At 38.8% G+C, this 16,686-nt stretch overlaps 1 protein-coding gene across 1 annotated transcript in view; it reads left to right on the plus strand.

Moving 5' to 3' along the window:
- The window catches only part of LOC139723012 (uncharacterized), a 28,527-nt gene extending 21,856 nt beyond the window's left edge, over window positions 1–6,671 (plus strand). The window contains exons 17-23 of the mRNA XM_071634289.1: window positions 441–580; window positions 895–1,113; window positions 1,861–2,113; window positions 2,781–2,947; window positions 3,767–3,962; window positions 4,795–4,953; window positions 6,042–6,671. Of these exons, the coding sequence (XP_071490390.1) occupies window positions 441–580; window positions 895–1,113; window positions 1,861–2,113; window positions 2,781–2,947; window positions 3,767–3,962; window positions 4,795–4,953; window positions 6,042–6,383 (1,476 nt within the window). The 3' untranslated portion in view covers window positions 6,384–6,671. The remainder of the gene's footprint in view (window positions 1–440; window positions 581–894; window positions 1,114–1,860; window positions 2,114–2,780; window positions 2,948–3,766; window positions 3,963–4,794; window positions 4,954–6,041) is intronic.
- The last annotated feature ends 10,015 nt before the right edge of the window (window positions 6,672–16,686 follow it).

The raw sequence follows: 16,686 nt of genomic DNA on the forward strand, positions 1-16,686 counted from the left end.
AGAAAAGATTTTGTCTTCTGGAGAGTTCACATGTTGTTAATCATCACCAGGGGGGCATTTCATGAAGTGTTTTGTTCGGATATTTTTCTGACAAACTGTTACAAGCTACTGAAATCCTTGCATCTGATTAGCTGAGAGCAAATTTGTCCGACAACTTTGTCGGACAAAATGCTTCATGAAATGCCCCCCAGATATTATGAACAGTACATGTATAATACAAATGTATTTTATATTAGTGCTTCATGTTGAAAACAAGTGAAAGTCATGATGTTCACCATACATAATGTAGGTAATGAAGTTATAGTGGGCAGATTTGATGCAGTTTCATTGAACTCTTACGTATTTACTTACGCAAAAAGAGCAGCTAATTCCTCAAACATTGCCCCAGTCTGGTGTAGCAGTGATCCCACAAAAAGGTTTGTCTCTTTCATCGTTTGCAGCAACACCTGAACCCGCCCCAGACGGACTACCTGCGGCGCCTGTACACCATGATCCCCAAGACGACGCTGCTGAACCAGCGCAAGAGGCGCAAGAAGCTCACCCACCTGGAGGAGTTGGCTACTCATGGATTCGCAGTCCAGTGAGTCAATAGAATCTCCTCACTCCTTCTCCTCATATTTCTCATTATTATCCTTTATTTGTTTGCATGTACAGTAGTCTCCACATAACTCCTCTTACAATGTACACAGTTATAATGAAATTTTGTTACAGCGAAGTAACAATTCAAGTCCCTAAATTGTCATCTGTACTGTACTTTATATCTCTGCATACTTAATTCGTTCAGCCATAACGAAATAAATCTGCTTTTTCCCGAGGACTTCATTTAAACAGGAGTTGCCTATGTCCTGTCATTTGGAACTGATGGGAGTTATTTCTATTGCATTTCCCCCCTAGGGAGCCGTTTTCCACCAAGGGCCACACCCAGCGCAAGGGCCACGAGAAGGTCCAGTACATCAGCCGGCAGCTCTTCGCTGAGCTGGGCCTCTCCCAGTGGCGCTCCCGAGAGTTCTGGACCCTCATCCTCCTCCTCTGTGTGGTCTTCTTCATGAGGATGTACCTCCACTACCTGGGCCAGTGGGCCTTCCTCAATATCATCTCGGTCCCCATCAGCCAGTTAGTGTCAATTTTAGGTTTTGGGAGTGATGCTATCTAGTGTGGTCATACTGAGACTGTGCCACATTCCCTGTATTTGAAGATTGCCCGCTCGATTTCATAATTGTTAAAGTCACTGTCAGACTGATAGTAATCTTATGCAGCAAAATCTAGCAATGGTTAAAAGAGTGACATTGATGATATTGATAATGTGAATGATAAATATGATTATAGGACTATTGATAATGATGATGATGATGATGATGATGATGATGATGATGATTTATGACAATGATGACGATGAAAATGATAATATGTATTTTGAGATTGTGGATGTTATTGTGGTTGGGGAGGTAATAGTAATGCTGATGCTGACACTTGACATTGACATAAGCATTGATGTCGATGGTGATGATGACGATGAAGCAATGATTGACGATAAATGATGATGATGATGATGATGGCGGCAAGACACCCATTTATAAACATGGGTAAGAGAATCATTTACGTAGAGGGACCAAAATTTTGTCATAAAACTCTGTAATATCAGTTACATTTTATTCACTGAACAGACAATGTTGATGCAATGCTCAGTACTGATCAAAATATTATTTTGGGAAATATTCGAAAAAGGTCAGTGGAGTTCGTTGACTCAAATTTTTAAAAACCCCATTTTGTCAACACCATCTCGTCCAACCAACCAAGGGTGAGGTCAAAATGATCACAAGGTGAATAATTACAATTACACATGCACTCTGTCCACCCCAGGTTCCAGTTTCTACCCTACACTGTCTCACTGAACTACCAGGCGTCGCTGCTACAGACCAACGAGGAGGTTGCCGTGGTGATCCTCGGCCCGCTGACCAACGTGGTGGTCCTCAGCCTCCTCGTCTTCATCTGCTGGCTCTTCCAGCGGCTGGTGGGCAACTTCCCCGACCTCTTCTGCAAGTTTGTCATCGTCTATGCCATCATGACCCTGCTCGACCCCTACCTGATCGCCATCATCGATGCTCCCCTGGGTGTAAGTAGCATCTTAATCAAAACTAGAAATAAACACAGAGATGCTCTTCACCTTACGCTATAAACTTGTACCTGGGAGTCTTTCTTCTCATTTTTTTTTCCTTTTTTTTTTTTGTAGACTCGTTAATTGCATGGAGTATACCAAATCGCTTAAGTAAAATTAAAGACTTAAAAAAAAAACTACTGTGGTTAAATAATGCCAATACTAACCCTGTGACCTGTATAATGGCTTTACAGTGTCTGTTAATGTACGTCATCTCGAAATGGATTAACTTTATTCAGAATCGTGTATGCAGTCATGGTCATCTACAGTGATATCAGAATGTTTGAAATTGTGGGCAGCAATGAGGCTAATCTGCCTGTCCATTTTACCTCCTAGAGAGGAAAAACAATATTTTGGATGACATCATAGAACTCACTAAATAAAAGTAGCATTAAGCAGAGCTACACTGCTTTTGAGATGGCATCTTCGCTGTATCACTGTTGATACAAAATGGTGTTAAAGAGACTATCAGAAATATCTTACTGTTCATGCTTAAATGAAGACTGCAAATGATTGAGATGACAATCAAAGAAGTGTAAGAAGGTGGTTGAGATTACCAAAAACTTTAAGCAATTCATGCTGGACTAAGGTTTATATAAATGATGCTTACCTTTGCCCTGAGCAGCGCTACTCCAACGCCGACAGCGAGGTCCCAATAGCGGACGCGGCCAAACTCTATTACCACTTCTACCGTATCCATGACAACGGGTTGATGGGCATCCTCCTGACGGTTCCCATCATCCTCTTCCTCTCCTTCTTCACCTGTGTCATCTTCTACATGTACTTCCTCAGGTGAGTGGACTTAAATGTACCAGCCATTATTCCCAATCGGGAGAATCTCATGTCTGTGTTTTGTCTTACGGTTTGCCCTTTCTACGTATGGATGTAAATATGCTTGAACATATATGTGCATGTAGTAAGTTTGTACGCACCTGTACGTGTATGTATGTACATACTGTACAAACTTTACATATTTGTGTACTTATAGTGTAGGTGTTTGTGAATGGACATAAGCGATAAAACACAATCGTGGAAAATCAGGCCAGCAAAATTCAGTCAGTCAATCTGGGTGCTACATTTCTGGCCAGTGTTTCATGAAAGTTTTCATCCCTGACAAGTTGTCAATCTCTGACAACCACTATAATAACAGTCATTGACTAGAGCTTGTCAGCCAATCAATACTAAGGATTTTACTGAAATTGTCAGAGACAGACAGCTTGCCAGGGCTGACAACTTTCATGTAACAGTGCCCTGATGGTGGCAGCAGTCATGTTTTCCTGTTTATTCTTGCAATGCTTGATGAGCTCAAGAGAGACAAGACCTGTGACTCTCTGCAGCCTTTCTTGATATTGTGTAAGCATTGCCGTCCATATGATCTTTGACTCCCTATCTTCCCTGTAAGAGATAACCAGGTCCTCACTGCATGAAAAAGCAGTGCCTCAATTTAAGAGAGTTCGTTACAAGGGGGTTTTCCTGTTTTAACCCGTTGAGGACGAGTCCCGAGTATACTCAGGCAAGCGTCTATGGGAAATGCGTGTTGTAGTAGAAATCGGCCCGTCCTCAGTAGGTTAAAGTTGCTTTTTTTCTTTTGTCGCTTCGTTCTCTCGCAAGGCTGCACAACAACGGTCGCATGCTGGACATCTATCACCGCCTGCATGCGGCCGAGGCCGACTTCTTCATCCCCTTTGACCTCGAGATCAGCAACCAGGAGCTGGCCTACATCTGCAACCGGGCGGAGCAGTGGAGGGGTGAGGAAGGGGAGCGGCGCAAGGTGGCGGTCTACGACTACATCTGGGAGGAGGACGAGGTGTGTGTCTCACTACAGCTGTAGGCCCGTCTAGTGGTGTCTCCCTCTATTGGTCTGTTTGATGTCCACGTTAACATGGACTGTGGGCGGCCTTGTTTTGATGAACAGGCCTAAGGATTGGGGGGGGAAAATGATAATTTTTTGTTCGCATTTAGTAGGTTTTCAAGGTAGAAATTTTAGTATTTATGGACCGAAGAGTAAAAAACAAAATCATTTTTTCTCCCAAATTGTTAAGTTATCAAGGTTGATGCTAGCATTAAAGCCAGTTTACATTATTCATTGACCTTTTCTTTTCATGATATTTGGGGTAATATCTTGCATATTTAGTGTTAGCAATCTTGTAATTTTTGCAATCACTCGTTTCAGGCTGATTAATTAATTGGGCAGAAGAGTATATATATCGATGGCCCTTTTTGCTGAAAGAAGAGGGTTTATAATTTATCAGTTTCTATTAGTTTGTAAGAACTCTTAGCCATTTTGGAAGAGCATGCTAAACGTAGATTGTGTTGTGTTGCATTGTATTATATTCTTTTGTAGCAAAGATGGAGACTGTTTACTCTTTTGCAGTATATTGTACTGCTTTTTTTTTTTTTTAATAATATACTGCAGCTTTCATGGAAAAGACTTTCCCCCACTTATATTACCACACATGTTTGTTTTACAGGGAAAGTATAGATACTGTTTTCCAAGAACAATATGTCATTTCACCCCTCAAAATACTGCAATGCTGTTTTGAAGGTTGGCATCCCTGTCTTATATAATACTCTTGAAAGACATTGCCATATTCTGGCAGTGAGAGGAGACTGATTTTTTTTTCCCCTCTCTCCATCAGGGAGAGGACGTCTACGATGAGGACAATGCGGGCGACGGCGAGAAGGAGAAGAACATCCTGGAGATCACCACCCACGTCTCCCTCCACACTATCCACCTTGACGGACTGCGGGAGCTCTTCAGGCACTTCCTGCGTCTACCCGATGGATCCATCGTCGAGGTCAGTTAATACAGTCACATGACTTGGACAGTGGACTCCCGTCATGACGAAGTCCTCTGGATTGGCAGTTTTCTTTCATTATATTGAAATTTTGTCATAACCGAACAAATAAACAATAGAAAAAACATGGAGGCGATAATTTTGCGACCTGAATTTTTATTTCGTTGGAACCGAAATTTTTGTTATAATCGTGTTCGATGTAACGGGAGTGCACTGTCTTTGAAGGTCTGGGCTGGGAAGATGGGGGGGAGGGGGGGAGGGTGGTTGCCTGCATGGTTTACATCATTTCAGTCAGGCAGAAGGACATGCACTGTCTCGTTAGTCAGATGTGTCTCTGTGGCATCCATGGTAAAAGGTGTTTATCGTGAGGAGTATTGTATTTATGCCTTTCAAATCTTGATCTCACACTGGCTTTCACTACTTTGATAGTTATTAATCTCTGTCTTCATGAGCCTATTGAATGTTTGTTTGTTTGTTTACATACATTTGTGACTTTGCAACTATCTTATGTCTTTTTCTTGATAGGATATTAATCACAAGAAGAATCCTGCTTTCATGGGTAGTGTGGGGGGAGGGGAGGTATCATTATGACATTGATTGCAGAATGTCCTGACGTATATTAAAGTGTCTGGTGTTTACTTCGAAATTCGAGGGCCTGATTTCTCATTTTCAAATATGCCAACTTCGTGATAGTTGTGTAATTTTTGGTATAGATGGTTGTAGATTTTGCTTTTTACCAGAGAATCAGTTCAGTTCTGCCTCATACAATTTATATGTAGATATGTTTGGTTTGAATCAATACGATATCAGACTGTGCAATCCATAGTTGTAGTAATGTGATGATTTCTACTGTTCAATTTAGTCCAAGAGTGCACATCCCAAGCTGCAGACTTCTAAGATCAAAAACTTATATTTGGGTCAATGGTTATTCGTGGATCTTAGTAAGACAGTAAGATCATCATACTGCCTTTGCTGAATGATGATGATGTGTTAGAATTTAACACTGTTTGATAGTTTGTTGCTTAATAGATATCTTTGGAAGACACACCGGATGATACTATTTCTCCCTGCTCTTCTTCCTGCTCTAGGTGTTTGGTGAGATGGGTGTGGTCGGTCTGGACAAGGACCTGAGGGCTGCCCTCCAGAACCAGACCACTGGTCTCGAGAAGTGGGCGGGGTCCGCTGAGAGCATCAATGCCTTGGGCCTGAATCGGGCGGGGCTGGAGCGGATGCGACCCAAGACGGTCGGCGGCATCGGCTCCCAGGATCTGCTCAACATCCCGGGCACTCCGTCGCCGGGCGTTGCCCGGAAGGGGGATGCTGTTCTCGGAAGCAACGCGCGCCTCCAGGTTTCCTCGCAGGCGTCTCTCAGGGTGCCCCCCAATCTAGGCGCGGCATCTACTGCTAGCAGTGATGAATACCAGATGTGAGTCCCGCAGGCAGCCGACATTGGGCAGGAATCAGCAGCAAGGAGACATAATGTTTTCCAAACCATTGAGATAGTTGAGCAACTCCTATACCATTAGTTAAAGTTGAATAAAGAGTATATACCCTGGATTATAACTGGAAGAAAACATGTGTAATGAGTTCACATTTATCTCAACTCACATGCTAATTTCTCTATCCTCCTCTTTTCAAAAGAAAAAAGGGGGAGAAAATGATCTCATAAAAAAGTATCCAATATTTGAGAATGCTTATGCCTACTAACTGTAACTTTATTGTGGGGAGCTTCAGTTTTGAAAAAAAAAATTAACAAAACAAAACAAAACAAATTAGAAAAGCTATCATCAGTAAAGACTAAGGCTTGATTACTGCATTTAGGACTCTTTGTTTTATTTTAATGTACACATTATCATTGTTCAGAAATAAGCATGAAATTCAACTCAGACTGTATAAAGCTTGAAGCACAGTAGGCAGACTGCAGTAAACAACAACCAAACACTGTCCTGTGTGTGCAGGCTATGATCACACTGTACAGTACTGTACAGTACTATCCAAATTTTACATCTTTCAATCGATGATATTCTACCTTTTTTTCTTAAAGCAACTCGTAAGATTGAGTGGCAGATTTTGATGAATTACCTATGCTAATTGTCTTTCATTGATTTTTTGTTTCCCTTTAGCAATCTCAGAATACTCTTTGAATGTGTAAACTTTTTTGAAAGTGTGATACGTTTGATGGTGAGTAGTATGTATCATATTTAGAGTAATATGTAGATATGCTGTTTGTAAACTGACGAACCAATTCCAGTGTGTTATTGTGTCAGATATATCATTTCATACTGAGTGCTTCCATTTCAGTAATTTGTGAGCAAAAACTTGGGGTGGTGTAAAATAATAATCTTCTGCACAAATAACTGACTTATGTACAATACTGCATCTTGTCAGAGCTGAATATGTAAATGAATATCCAGTGTGAGGGCCTTACTAGTGAGGAGAAGATATGTACAGATGTAGTCCCACGTATACATTTGTGTGTGTTTATACAAAGTATATTGTCTGTCACAGCTTCTGTACTCAGGACACACATGTACTTGCAATTGAAGTTTTTAACATTTGTAATTTAAATCAAAGATATTTTTGTTCAAATGAAATATGTGAATTTTTAGCCATGGGCGAAAGAATATTGGAATGAGATGAAACTGGATGATGATTGAAATGTGGTGACATAAACCCACTATTCAACTTTGAATCCTTTCTCAAAGAAGAATAGTTTGAATATCTTTGTCCATTTTCTTGTGAGCTCATCAATATTATGTCAAATGGTCATGATGCTCCTTGCAAACAAGATGTCCTCTTGAATACACAGACTCATACACACACAAGATTTTATACAGTCTTGTCTTGAAATTGTAAAAACAATCAGCATACTCGCGTTCCCTTGAAGAAAATCATGCATCGTGAAAACAGTGAAAATATAGCTGTCGGGAAATGTGAAAAGTTTGAAATTTGAAGTTTCAATCAATCAAATGAAATACATGATGTGAAAGATGTCTTATTGCTGGCTGGAATATTCTAGATGCTGTATCAATATCCCTGTTGCAAGACATTTCTACTATCCTGCATTCTAGTAGTCATTACATTCTTTTGTCAGGTTTTGCTCAAATTTTGGTTTGTCTGTACATGTACAACAAAATCAATGACCTTGCATTCACATTTTCACAGTCAAGAATATTAGTGACATCAAGGATCCAACCGTATTCTGTCAGATCCACTCCTCAATGATGGACAATGTATTTGTGAATGTAATTACCGGATCCTGTAAATGACATGAAAGATATACAATCATGTAGTTGTGTTATTTTTGGTTTGTACAGACATTTTCATTCACCTTGATTCACGTTCCTTAAAAGCGTCCGTCCATCTACTTGTTTGCTGTGATTTTCTGCTGTTGAGTAGTGTTACATTTTTGAATAAATACTGTATCTGCGCTGTATCTGTAAAGATAATTACTGTATATAATGATCAATTGATTAAATATTTATACTAGAAAAAAAGTACTTTTGTATTCATGAACGTTTTCCCTATCTAAAGTTGAACATTTTGTCAAAGCGTGAGATATTGGCAGAAAGACAAAAAAAAAGTGTGCCTTCAGTATATTTCTTGTAGATTTACCGTTCTCACAGGATATTGTCTTTCATTTTTTTGTCAGAGAAAATATACTGTATGTATTCATGGTTGTCGTGATCGTAGAGTATAATAGTATTGTATGCTTTTGAGAATGAACAACAAAGATGTATGTCATACAAATATGTGCACTGTAAAGGGTACTAGATACACCAATGACACGATCACAGTGAAGAGACCTTTTGGTGGAATTTCACTGTTACAGGTAGCCCCAATTTCAGTCTGCCGTAATATGTATGTGTAGTTTGTTGTTTTCAGTTTTTTGTCATAATGATCGTAACAAATTTAAAGCTAGTACATAGTACTAGGCAGGACCTCCAGATTCATCTCCCACCACTTGGAATTTGCTTGCTATATATATCGGAAAGACCTACTCAGAGACATGTCTGCCTGGTGCGATTTGCCAGGATATCAAGTTGTTTTGTGGTATTTTGAGATCACAGAGTGTGAAATAAGGTGTACGCACTTTTATTCCAGAAGCACCCTCACCCGTTTATGAAGTGTGTAGAACATTTGCTAATATGTGATGATTGAATCGTGTCTTTGCTGTAGTATTGAACCACAAGCAGAACAAACTGCATATGATTCACTCTCGCGAGCGATGGATACCACTTTGGCCCAACATACTCATATATTGTCATTGCTGTTATTGAATGTAAAACATTCCATAGCAACCATGATCAGATAATTAATTGCTTTGACAGTCTTTGTACTTCTGGCATAGAAAACTTTTTGGCTATTATTTCACATTTTCCTCTTTACCAAACGGTAATTGTGTTATCCCAGCATTCTTTCACACATTTCTGATACTGCATACACAAGTTTTTAGAGCAAAAGTCAACAGTTCTGCAAGCACATGAGAACTATGTTTTGGCTTCAATTGATCAATTGCAGTGAAAACACCTCGACGGAAGAATTTCATGAATTTGTATGTTTTGGCTTTATCTTAAACCCACTTTTCTTCATTCATTCATTCCTGAAGGAAGGAAGTAATGCTGGAAATATTGCTGTGAATTGTGTCTGAAATCATTTAAAAAAAAAAAAAATCATTATTCAAAAATAAATGAATAAAATGCTTTAAAAAGAATATTAAAGAATATCATGCAAAATGGCATTGACTGGCAGATTGAAGTTTTTCATTCTCAAAGGCAGCTACACAGCATATTCAGCTGTTGACAGCTAATTCACTGGTTCAGTTAGAGTTTAATCATTTATACCTCAGTGTGATACAGAATGAATGGGCAGTAAAGGGGAGTACCATTATACAACCTAGTCAAAGTAGGTTTTAATTGATATTCATTGTACATTTCCAAGAACTGTAATGTATTTGTGTTTGTGTGTTGTGTGCTCTCTCAAAATGTAGAAGTCATGTCTATTTTTACAGAAGAAGAAGAAAACAAGAATCACTGTAGAATAAAAAGCTATTTCTATGAACAATAAACTAGATTGTTGCTGTGATCTTCTGTGTATTCCGATAGATGAGTGAGTAGAATTGGTCTATTCGATTTTAAATTGATCTGATTTACATGACTGCTGAAGAAGTAAAGAGTGCTTGTAAATTAAAGCAAATACAGGACCGACGGCTCGAGTCCCCTCGGAAGGACTGCCATGGTATGCAGCGAGGATGAAGAGCCTTTCATAGGGGGACAACTGCTGCAGCCTGGGGACTTACTGAACCAGGGTCTGTGGTTTTATCTATTGAGCCAGAACAGATCCCATAGTTTGACAGGTGAGCTTGATATGAATGTTATGACACCTTCCTAAACAATGTTATACTCATAATAATGTGTTTATCACAATTTATGCATAGTTCAGTAGATCTATATGAAAGAAAAACCAAAAATACTTCCCGTAAATTGTAGGTACCCTGTACAGTACAATCTGTACATAGTATTGATGCTGTAGATTGTGCAATATCTGAAGAAAATCGTTCATGAGAAGTGAAGAATTCACCAAATAATCTTGAACAGTTGTGAAATTCTCGTCAATTTTGCTGCCAAACTTCATCTAACAAAAGGTTCAGGAAAAAAAAGAAAATTACTTTTAAAGTGATTGCAATGTAACAATTGGTCCCATCCATCTACAAGTACCACATTTTCATCAGCATCCCAAACATCTCACAATGTAAAGAGAAATAGAACGTCCCAGGGTGCCACAAATTCTGTTGCCCAGGGCTTCTTAATCTCATTACTGGGCAAGTGGAAAATCAAGGGAAACTTGCCTGCTTATAGAATAAACGATGGGTCCTAGGCAATCCTAGCAAGTGGGAGATACGTTCTGTAAAGCCCTGTATTACAAGTGAATCTTTGATGTACACTTGGCCGACTCGGTCAGAAGCTGAAAATTGACCCCATAACACTGATTTGTGTGTGTGTGTGTGTGTGTGTTGGGGGGAGGATATGATTATGCACAGCAAGATATGTTAGCCTGCACTAATTTTGAGTAGTTGACATTTTAGAAAGGTATGAGAAAATATAGTGTCCCTCTTACTGAACAAAGACAATCACACACTACATCAAACACAAGGGAAAAATGAGACCATTAGATCTGATACTGTGATTGATGGCAACAATAGTCTTCTGCTCCAGTCCAACGATACATGCCTCTCACCTTCCATAGGTCTCAACAAACGTAACTAGGCAAAGATAATAATGAATATGTGACAGTATAAATCAGAAATGCATACAACTAAAATATATATATATATTTTCAATATTTATTAAAAACATACTTGATTTACAAACTCTGAATTTACACATAATATAATATTCATCCACAATGTACAAACACTCCATCATCCATCCACAACATAATTATCTCAATATATATAAGAAGTTAACGGACCAAAACAACTGGCCTTCACAGGTCAAATGACTATAACAAACAGAGAATACCACATGTACAGTATTATGTACAAACATGCCATACTGCTGGGAACACTGGCATGATGTGATCCGCGTCGCCAATGGCAACAAGAGACAGTACAATCCTATCAGGTGCATGATTCACTTACCCAAACTTGCAGCATTGTCATTTTTGTGTGGATTTTCTAGCACATGCAAAGATAAATAAAGTGTCTGTTATGAGTAGAGTCTAGGCGTTAATTTCCACCAGCAATTTTTCCACAGATTACGTTTCTCCTTTTCATCTACGTCGTTGCGATGAACTTGAATTCTTTGACAAAATAAAGCATGCTGTGTACAGAAGATTTGCCAACACAAAAAAAAGTATCAAACCAGACAGGAGGTATTTCTTCATATCTGCAAAGGTCGTCTATCCTTTTCAAAAAGTTTCAACTTACGTCATGAACATCAACCTTGCTCAGGTGGAAACCAATACACTTTGATAGTGTTTGTTTGCTCGATGGTCTGTAACTGCATCTAATTCTTACTTCATTCTGACTTTTGATACCTGCTGCTGAGACAGATGATCTATCAATACAGCTACCAAAGCAAGTTTCACCTACGAGTTGTAAAATACCCCTCACTCATCTTGAATGCTAACATGTTGCCAATATCCAACATGTATGTGGAATACATTGTGTCTTGGAACCATGTGCTCTGTTTTTCAGGTATTGAATAGCTACTGTATTCTAAGAGTAAAAGGGTGGGAATGAGACAGAGCTACTTTATCTTTTTCTCTCTCTCTCTTTATGTGAAAAGTTTACACGAGACAATATCTAGTCTGCAAGTAACCCTCAAATGCAATCTACTATCCCCTCCTTTTAACAAAACACATTAATGCTTCTTGCAATTTAGCCTACATGTACAACCAATTCACTAGTAGCAAGTCATGGGGAAAAAAACAACAACAAACCTACAAACCTGAACAAATCTTACTCCACAATACATACAAACAGAGCTTTGGGTATGTACTTGAGTTGGAATATTAGAATACATGACGGTATTACAGTATTACTGTATGTTGTCAACAATGGTGTGAAAATGAGTAACAATTACCACAAAAAAAAAAAAAATGACATCTTCATAGCACAGTTGCAGTTTGCTTCGCATCTTACTGCTGCTTCAATCTTTGTAGTACAATCATGCATGTGGCATTGCGAACGTACATCATAAGGCGGCTCGTTGTTTGCAGCAACTGCTTTCACCACGACACACATACAAACTAGAGTTTGCAGGAAATCGCCTCTAGTGGCTTGCAGCGTAAGAAATCACAATGTACCCTTGAAAGAAGACTACTGATTCCCACAAGCTATTAAAACTACATTGCTACAATACACACCCACCACTGTGGTAAACAGTTATATATATGCAAACACACATAAACTTTGGTGATTTCTGAACACAAATGCACTCCTTTCACTCTTCTATTATTAATGTTATACGAACAATGATTGCGATTTTCCTCACAAACAAAATGGCACTAGTAAATCAAAATATGTACTTTCATAAGACACTATGTGTGGTATTTAACATTAACAAATAATGAAACAAAAATGGAAGCACATGCAATATATGCACAGATACTTTGAGAGGGATACCCCTTCACAACACTTAAATAAAGCAACTCTTTTGCAAAACATACCACCCATAGCAGATACAACTATTACATTCTTATCATAAAATATAATGTGTCCAATTGAGTGAGATACAGTTGTATAAGTATAATGCCTTGTATTGTGTATAACTCTGTAACTCTCCATGTAAACACAGAATTGAAGTTGAATATTGCATGAAATAATCTTGTTAAACCGACGGCGCGTAATTTCTCAACGCAACACTACGGGTCATAGCAGAAGGTCAAGATATATAATAATGAAATGCTCTATCAAACATACCCATACAGATAGCATGTCTACAGGACATCTACATTGTGTTCAGAAACTTGACTCTTTTGTGTGATTTCTTTCTCATAATAGTACATCAATAAAGGGAAATTTTAAAGGAAAAAAACAAGACACTTTGGTTTCTTACACAAGCAAGATGACACCAAACAACCTTGGTACAACAAAGTCCTTGGTATGCCATAAACTTGTGCATTATAATTTGTCTGTGTCTATGTTTTGGTATAAGCTGAAGCTAAAACCACAAAAGAGGACTTCTTTTGTTTTGTTTTGTTTTTTAACTGGGGAGGGAGAATTTCTCCCTTTTATTCAGGATTTCATATCCATATATTATTCTTTTAATATCATTTTTAGCATTCTTAGTTTTGACACGGTGGCTAAATTTCAAGAATTTTCATGCTTGGTATTGGCTGAAGCAACTTTCATTTAATCAGAAAATACAGCAGGCTTATCGTCGCTGGGGCAACAAGACCTCATATCTACAAAATGTCAAATGTTCAGGAGAGCAAAAAAAAATGGCGGCCAAAGCACTGTGGCAAAGGGGAAAGCCTTTCCTTTGACATGCCGTGGTGGCTTCATTTTTGGAGTAAGACAGTTGGGATTTGGACAGGACATCACTTACTGCATTATTTGACCATTAATCCAAAAAAGTCATTTTCCCCAAAATTGCAGATACAAGGTCTTGTCACCCCACCAGCGTTATGATGCTGTGATTTGAGGACTCTTACAAGAAATGTGATTAAAAGATTGGTAAAAGAGGATTCTATCTCAGTTAGTCTCGCTACAAGGCTTTTCCTATGACATCTTCTATCCTACAACAGTGCACACAGATTAAAGAACAAAAAAGTAGTGTGTACACTAGCTGACATGACAAGAAGTACTAGTTCTGACATACAGTATATTAGTCAATGTGTACATGACTTATCCACATGCTGCATGAATATAATTTTTTTAGCAACACATCTTTGCTGTTTCATTCTGAATTACGGCAGCCTGCAGTCATTGCGATCTTCACACACTATTGCATAAAAAGCTTTTAAGCTATGCTCTATTGACATATAAATAGATATCTAATCTGTCATATCCCCTTCAGACAGAAGGGTGGAATGGGTGTTCCCATTCCTTGACTGTTATTACCAGAAATTATTTGCCTCTCTGCGACACCAAGCAGTCCAAAATATGTGAGATCAAAGAATGACTTTCCATCCTTTGGTATTTCTTTAGTCACTCAAAGAGCTTTCTAAAGATTAATAAAAAACAAAAATATCTGTAACATACATATTGTAAAAAGACAAGCTCACAATGCTATACTATCGGTACTCACAAAAACAAAAAACAAAAACACACACCAAGAGTTCACCATCTATGCATCACACAAGGAAACTATATTTATAAATATTTCCATATAATCTCAAAACTAATAGACAATACTGAGAACAGAGTCCATGTCTTAGATAATGTCCATTGTTGTAGCTCATTCCCCATATATTCCATTCAGATAGAAATCATCCCTCGTGACAGCTTTAGAAAGGAGGGATACTTCTCAAGGTGAAAGACTACGATGAGTTGCCTACGTTCTCTTGCATCAATTTCCAAAACACCTTTTATGTCGCGCACATGTACATTCTCAAACTTACACAGCAAAGCAAGAGGAAATCGCACAGTGCAATACAAGTAAACATTCACACAATCAGCAAAGGTCAAGAGTCACGACGTCAACTTATTCACCCCTAACCAACAGTTCTTAAAGATTTGCACAGTATGACTGCATGTAATCATATAATATTCAGAGGGTAAAAGTCTAATCAGATAAAACTCATCCGACTCACTCGTCGATACAAACTCTAATCACTCGTACGATTTCAATGGTTCCCATTTTATGAGAACGTAAATAGTCGCTCCCACTCAAAGCGCGTCTCTACCTCTCAAGTATTGCAACATCTGAGATATCTGCAATCTTTCAGTGTCTGGAGTTGATTATAGCAGTGATGCATCGTACTGTTTTCAAACCAATTGCAAATACTGAACTCTGATTCTATTAATAGTTGCACTTTAAAACCCCACGTGGAGAATGCTACACTGGCAAAATCACAGTGCACACAGCGTGGCAAAATCACGTCGACGGTTATCAATCAGCTCGACGTCAACGCACAAGCAGAACATCACCCCTTCTCCAGCCCCTCTCATCTTAAAATTCCCTCTTATGTATTCAAGTTATTGCCACTCATCTGACAGAAGTTGCACAACAGCCGTAAGTGTCTTCACTTAAAGGGCAGAAAGGGCACAAAGCCCACTAATTTTTGCACTCAACCACATTAGCATCGTTATGGCTCTGACTGGGCAAAGTTTGATTTCTGCCAAACCACCCCAGTCATATCCCTTGTGATAAGAATTTCAAATTCAAATCACGCAGATCATCCAACCAACTCCTACAATTCGAATGGCTCTCATGACTGCATGGATGTAATCCACACAGTCATTATAAAGTGTACCAAAGCCTGCTCTCCTTTCCCGATGCAATATAAATTGTCACAATTTGTATCTTGTTTATTTTCCTCAAAAATGTTTGCTAACTTCCTGCCTCTCCAGCCAGCGATTTCAGACATACAGTGTATCTCTCCTCCAGGTCCTGACGAGGTAAATGGCGAAAAAGTGTGCAATATATGACAAGGGAAAAAAAAAATGAAGCATTTACAAAATCTATGCCTGTAGCTGAGGTAACACATACACCCATTATGATTACCTGATCTCAAAACATAGGATCTAAAGCAAACAAGAATTTTTTGTTTTCTTCTCTTTAAACTTTGGAAAAAGTTAATGACATTGATGAATGCTGTGCTAATCAGAAACCAATTGCTGTGGAAGACTGCACACATATCACCCTGCACTAATTAAAAAAAGGGAAGATAACAAGCCAAAGCAGCTATGTGTATGCTACACAGCGCAGTCTATGCATAGATAGTGACTTTTGTATGAACCCCTTGGGGTGTGGGAGTAATGTATTTCACTCATATGTGCAGCATTTCTCTACTTTCTTTCTCTCTTATTTCCCATTCAGCAAATTTCCATAAATCTCCAGACATCTACAGAGACTTTCAGACACAAAAATTACTCCAAAATACAGCTGATTGAGATAAACACTGGCAAAAGTCTTTAGAGCTGTCTTAACTGACAACTCACAAATCCCTGCAGACACATTAGGCAGTGGACAGATGTCAACTGATGCTTTTCAAGGAAGGTAAAGGTAGCTGGTTTACTGGCCCTAGCACTGACCTGTCACACTCGTTTTCTCTGTACATCAG

Source organism: Diadema antillarum, unplaced genomic scaffold, assembly GCF_040938485.1.
Source record: "Diadema antillarum isolate AM-2024a unplaced genomic scaffold, OU_Dant_1.0 scf00000180, whole genome shotgun sequence".
NCBI classification, from domain to species: domain Eukaryota; kingdom Metazoa; phylum Echinodermata; class Echinoidea; order Diadematoida; family Diadematidae; genus Diadema; species Diadema antillarum.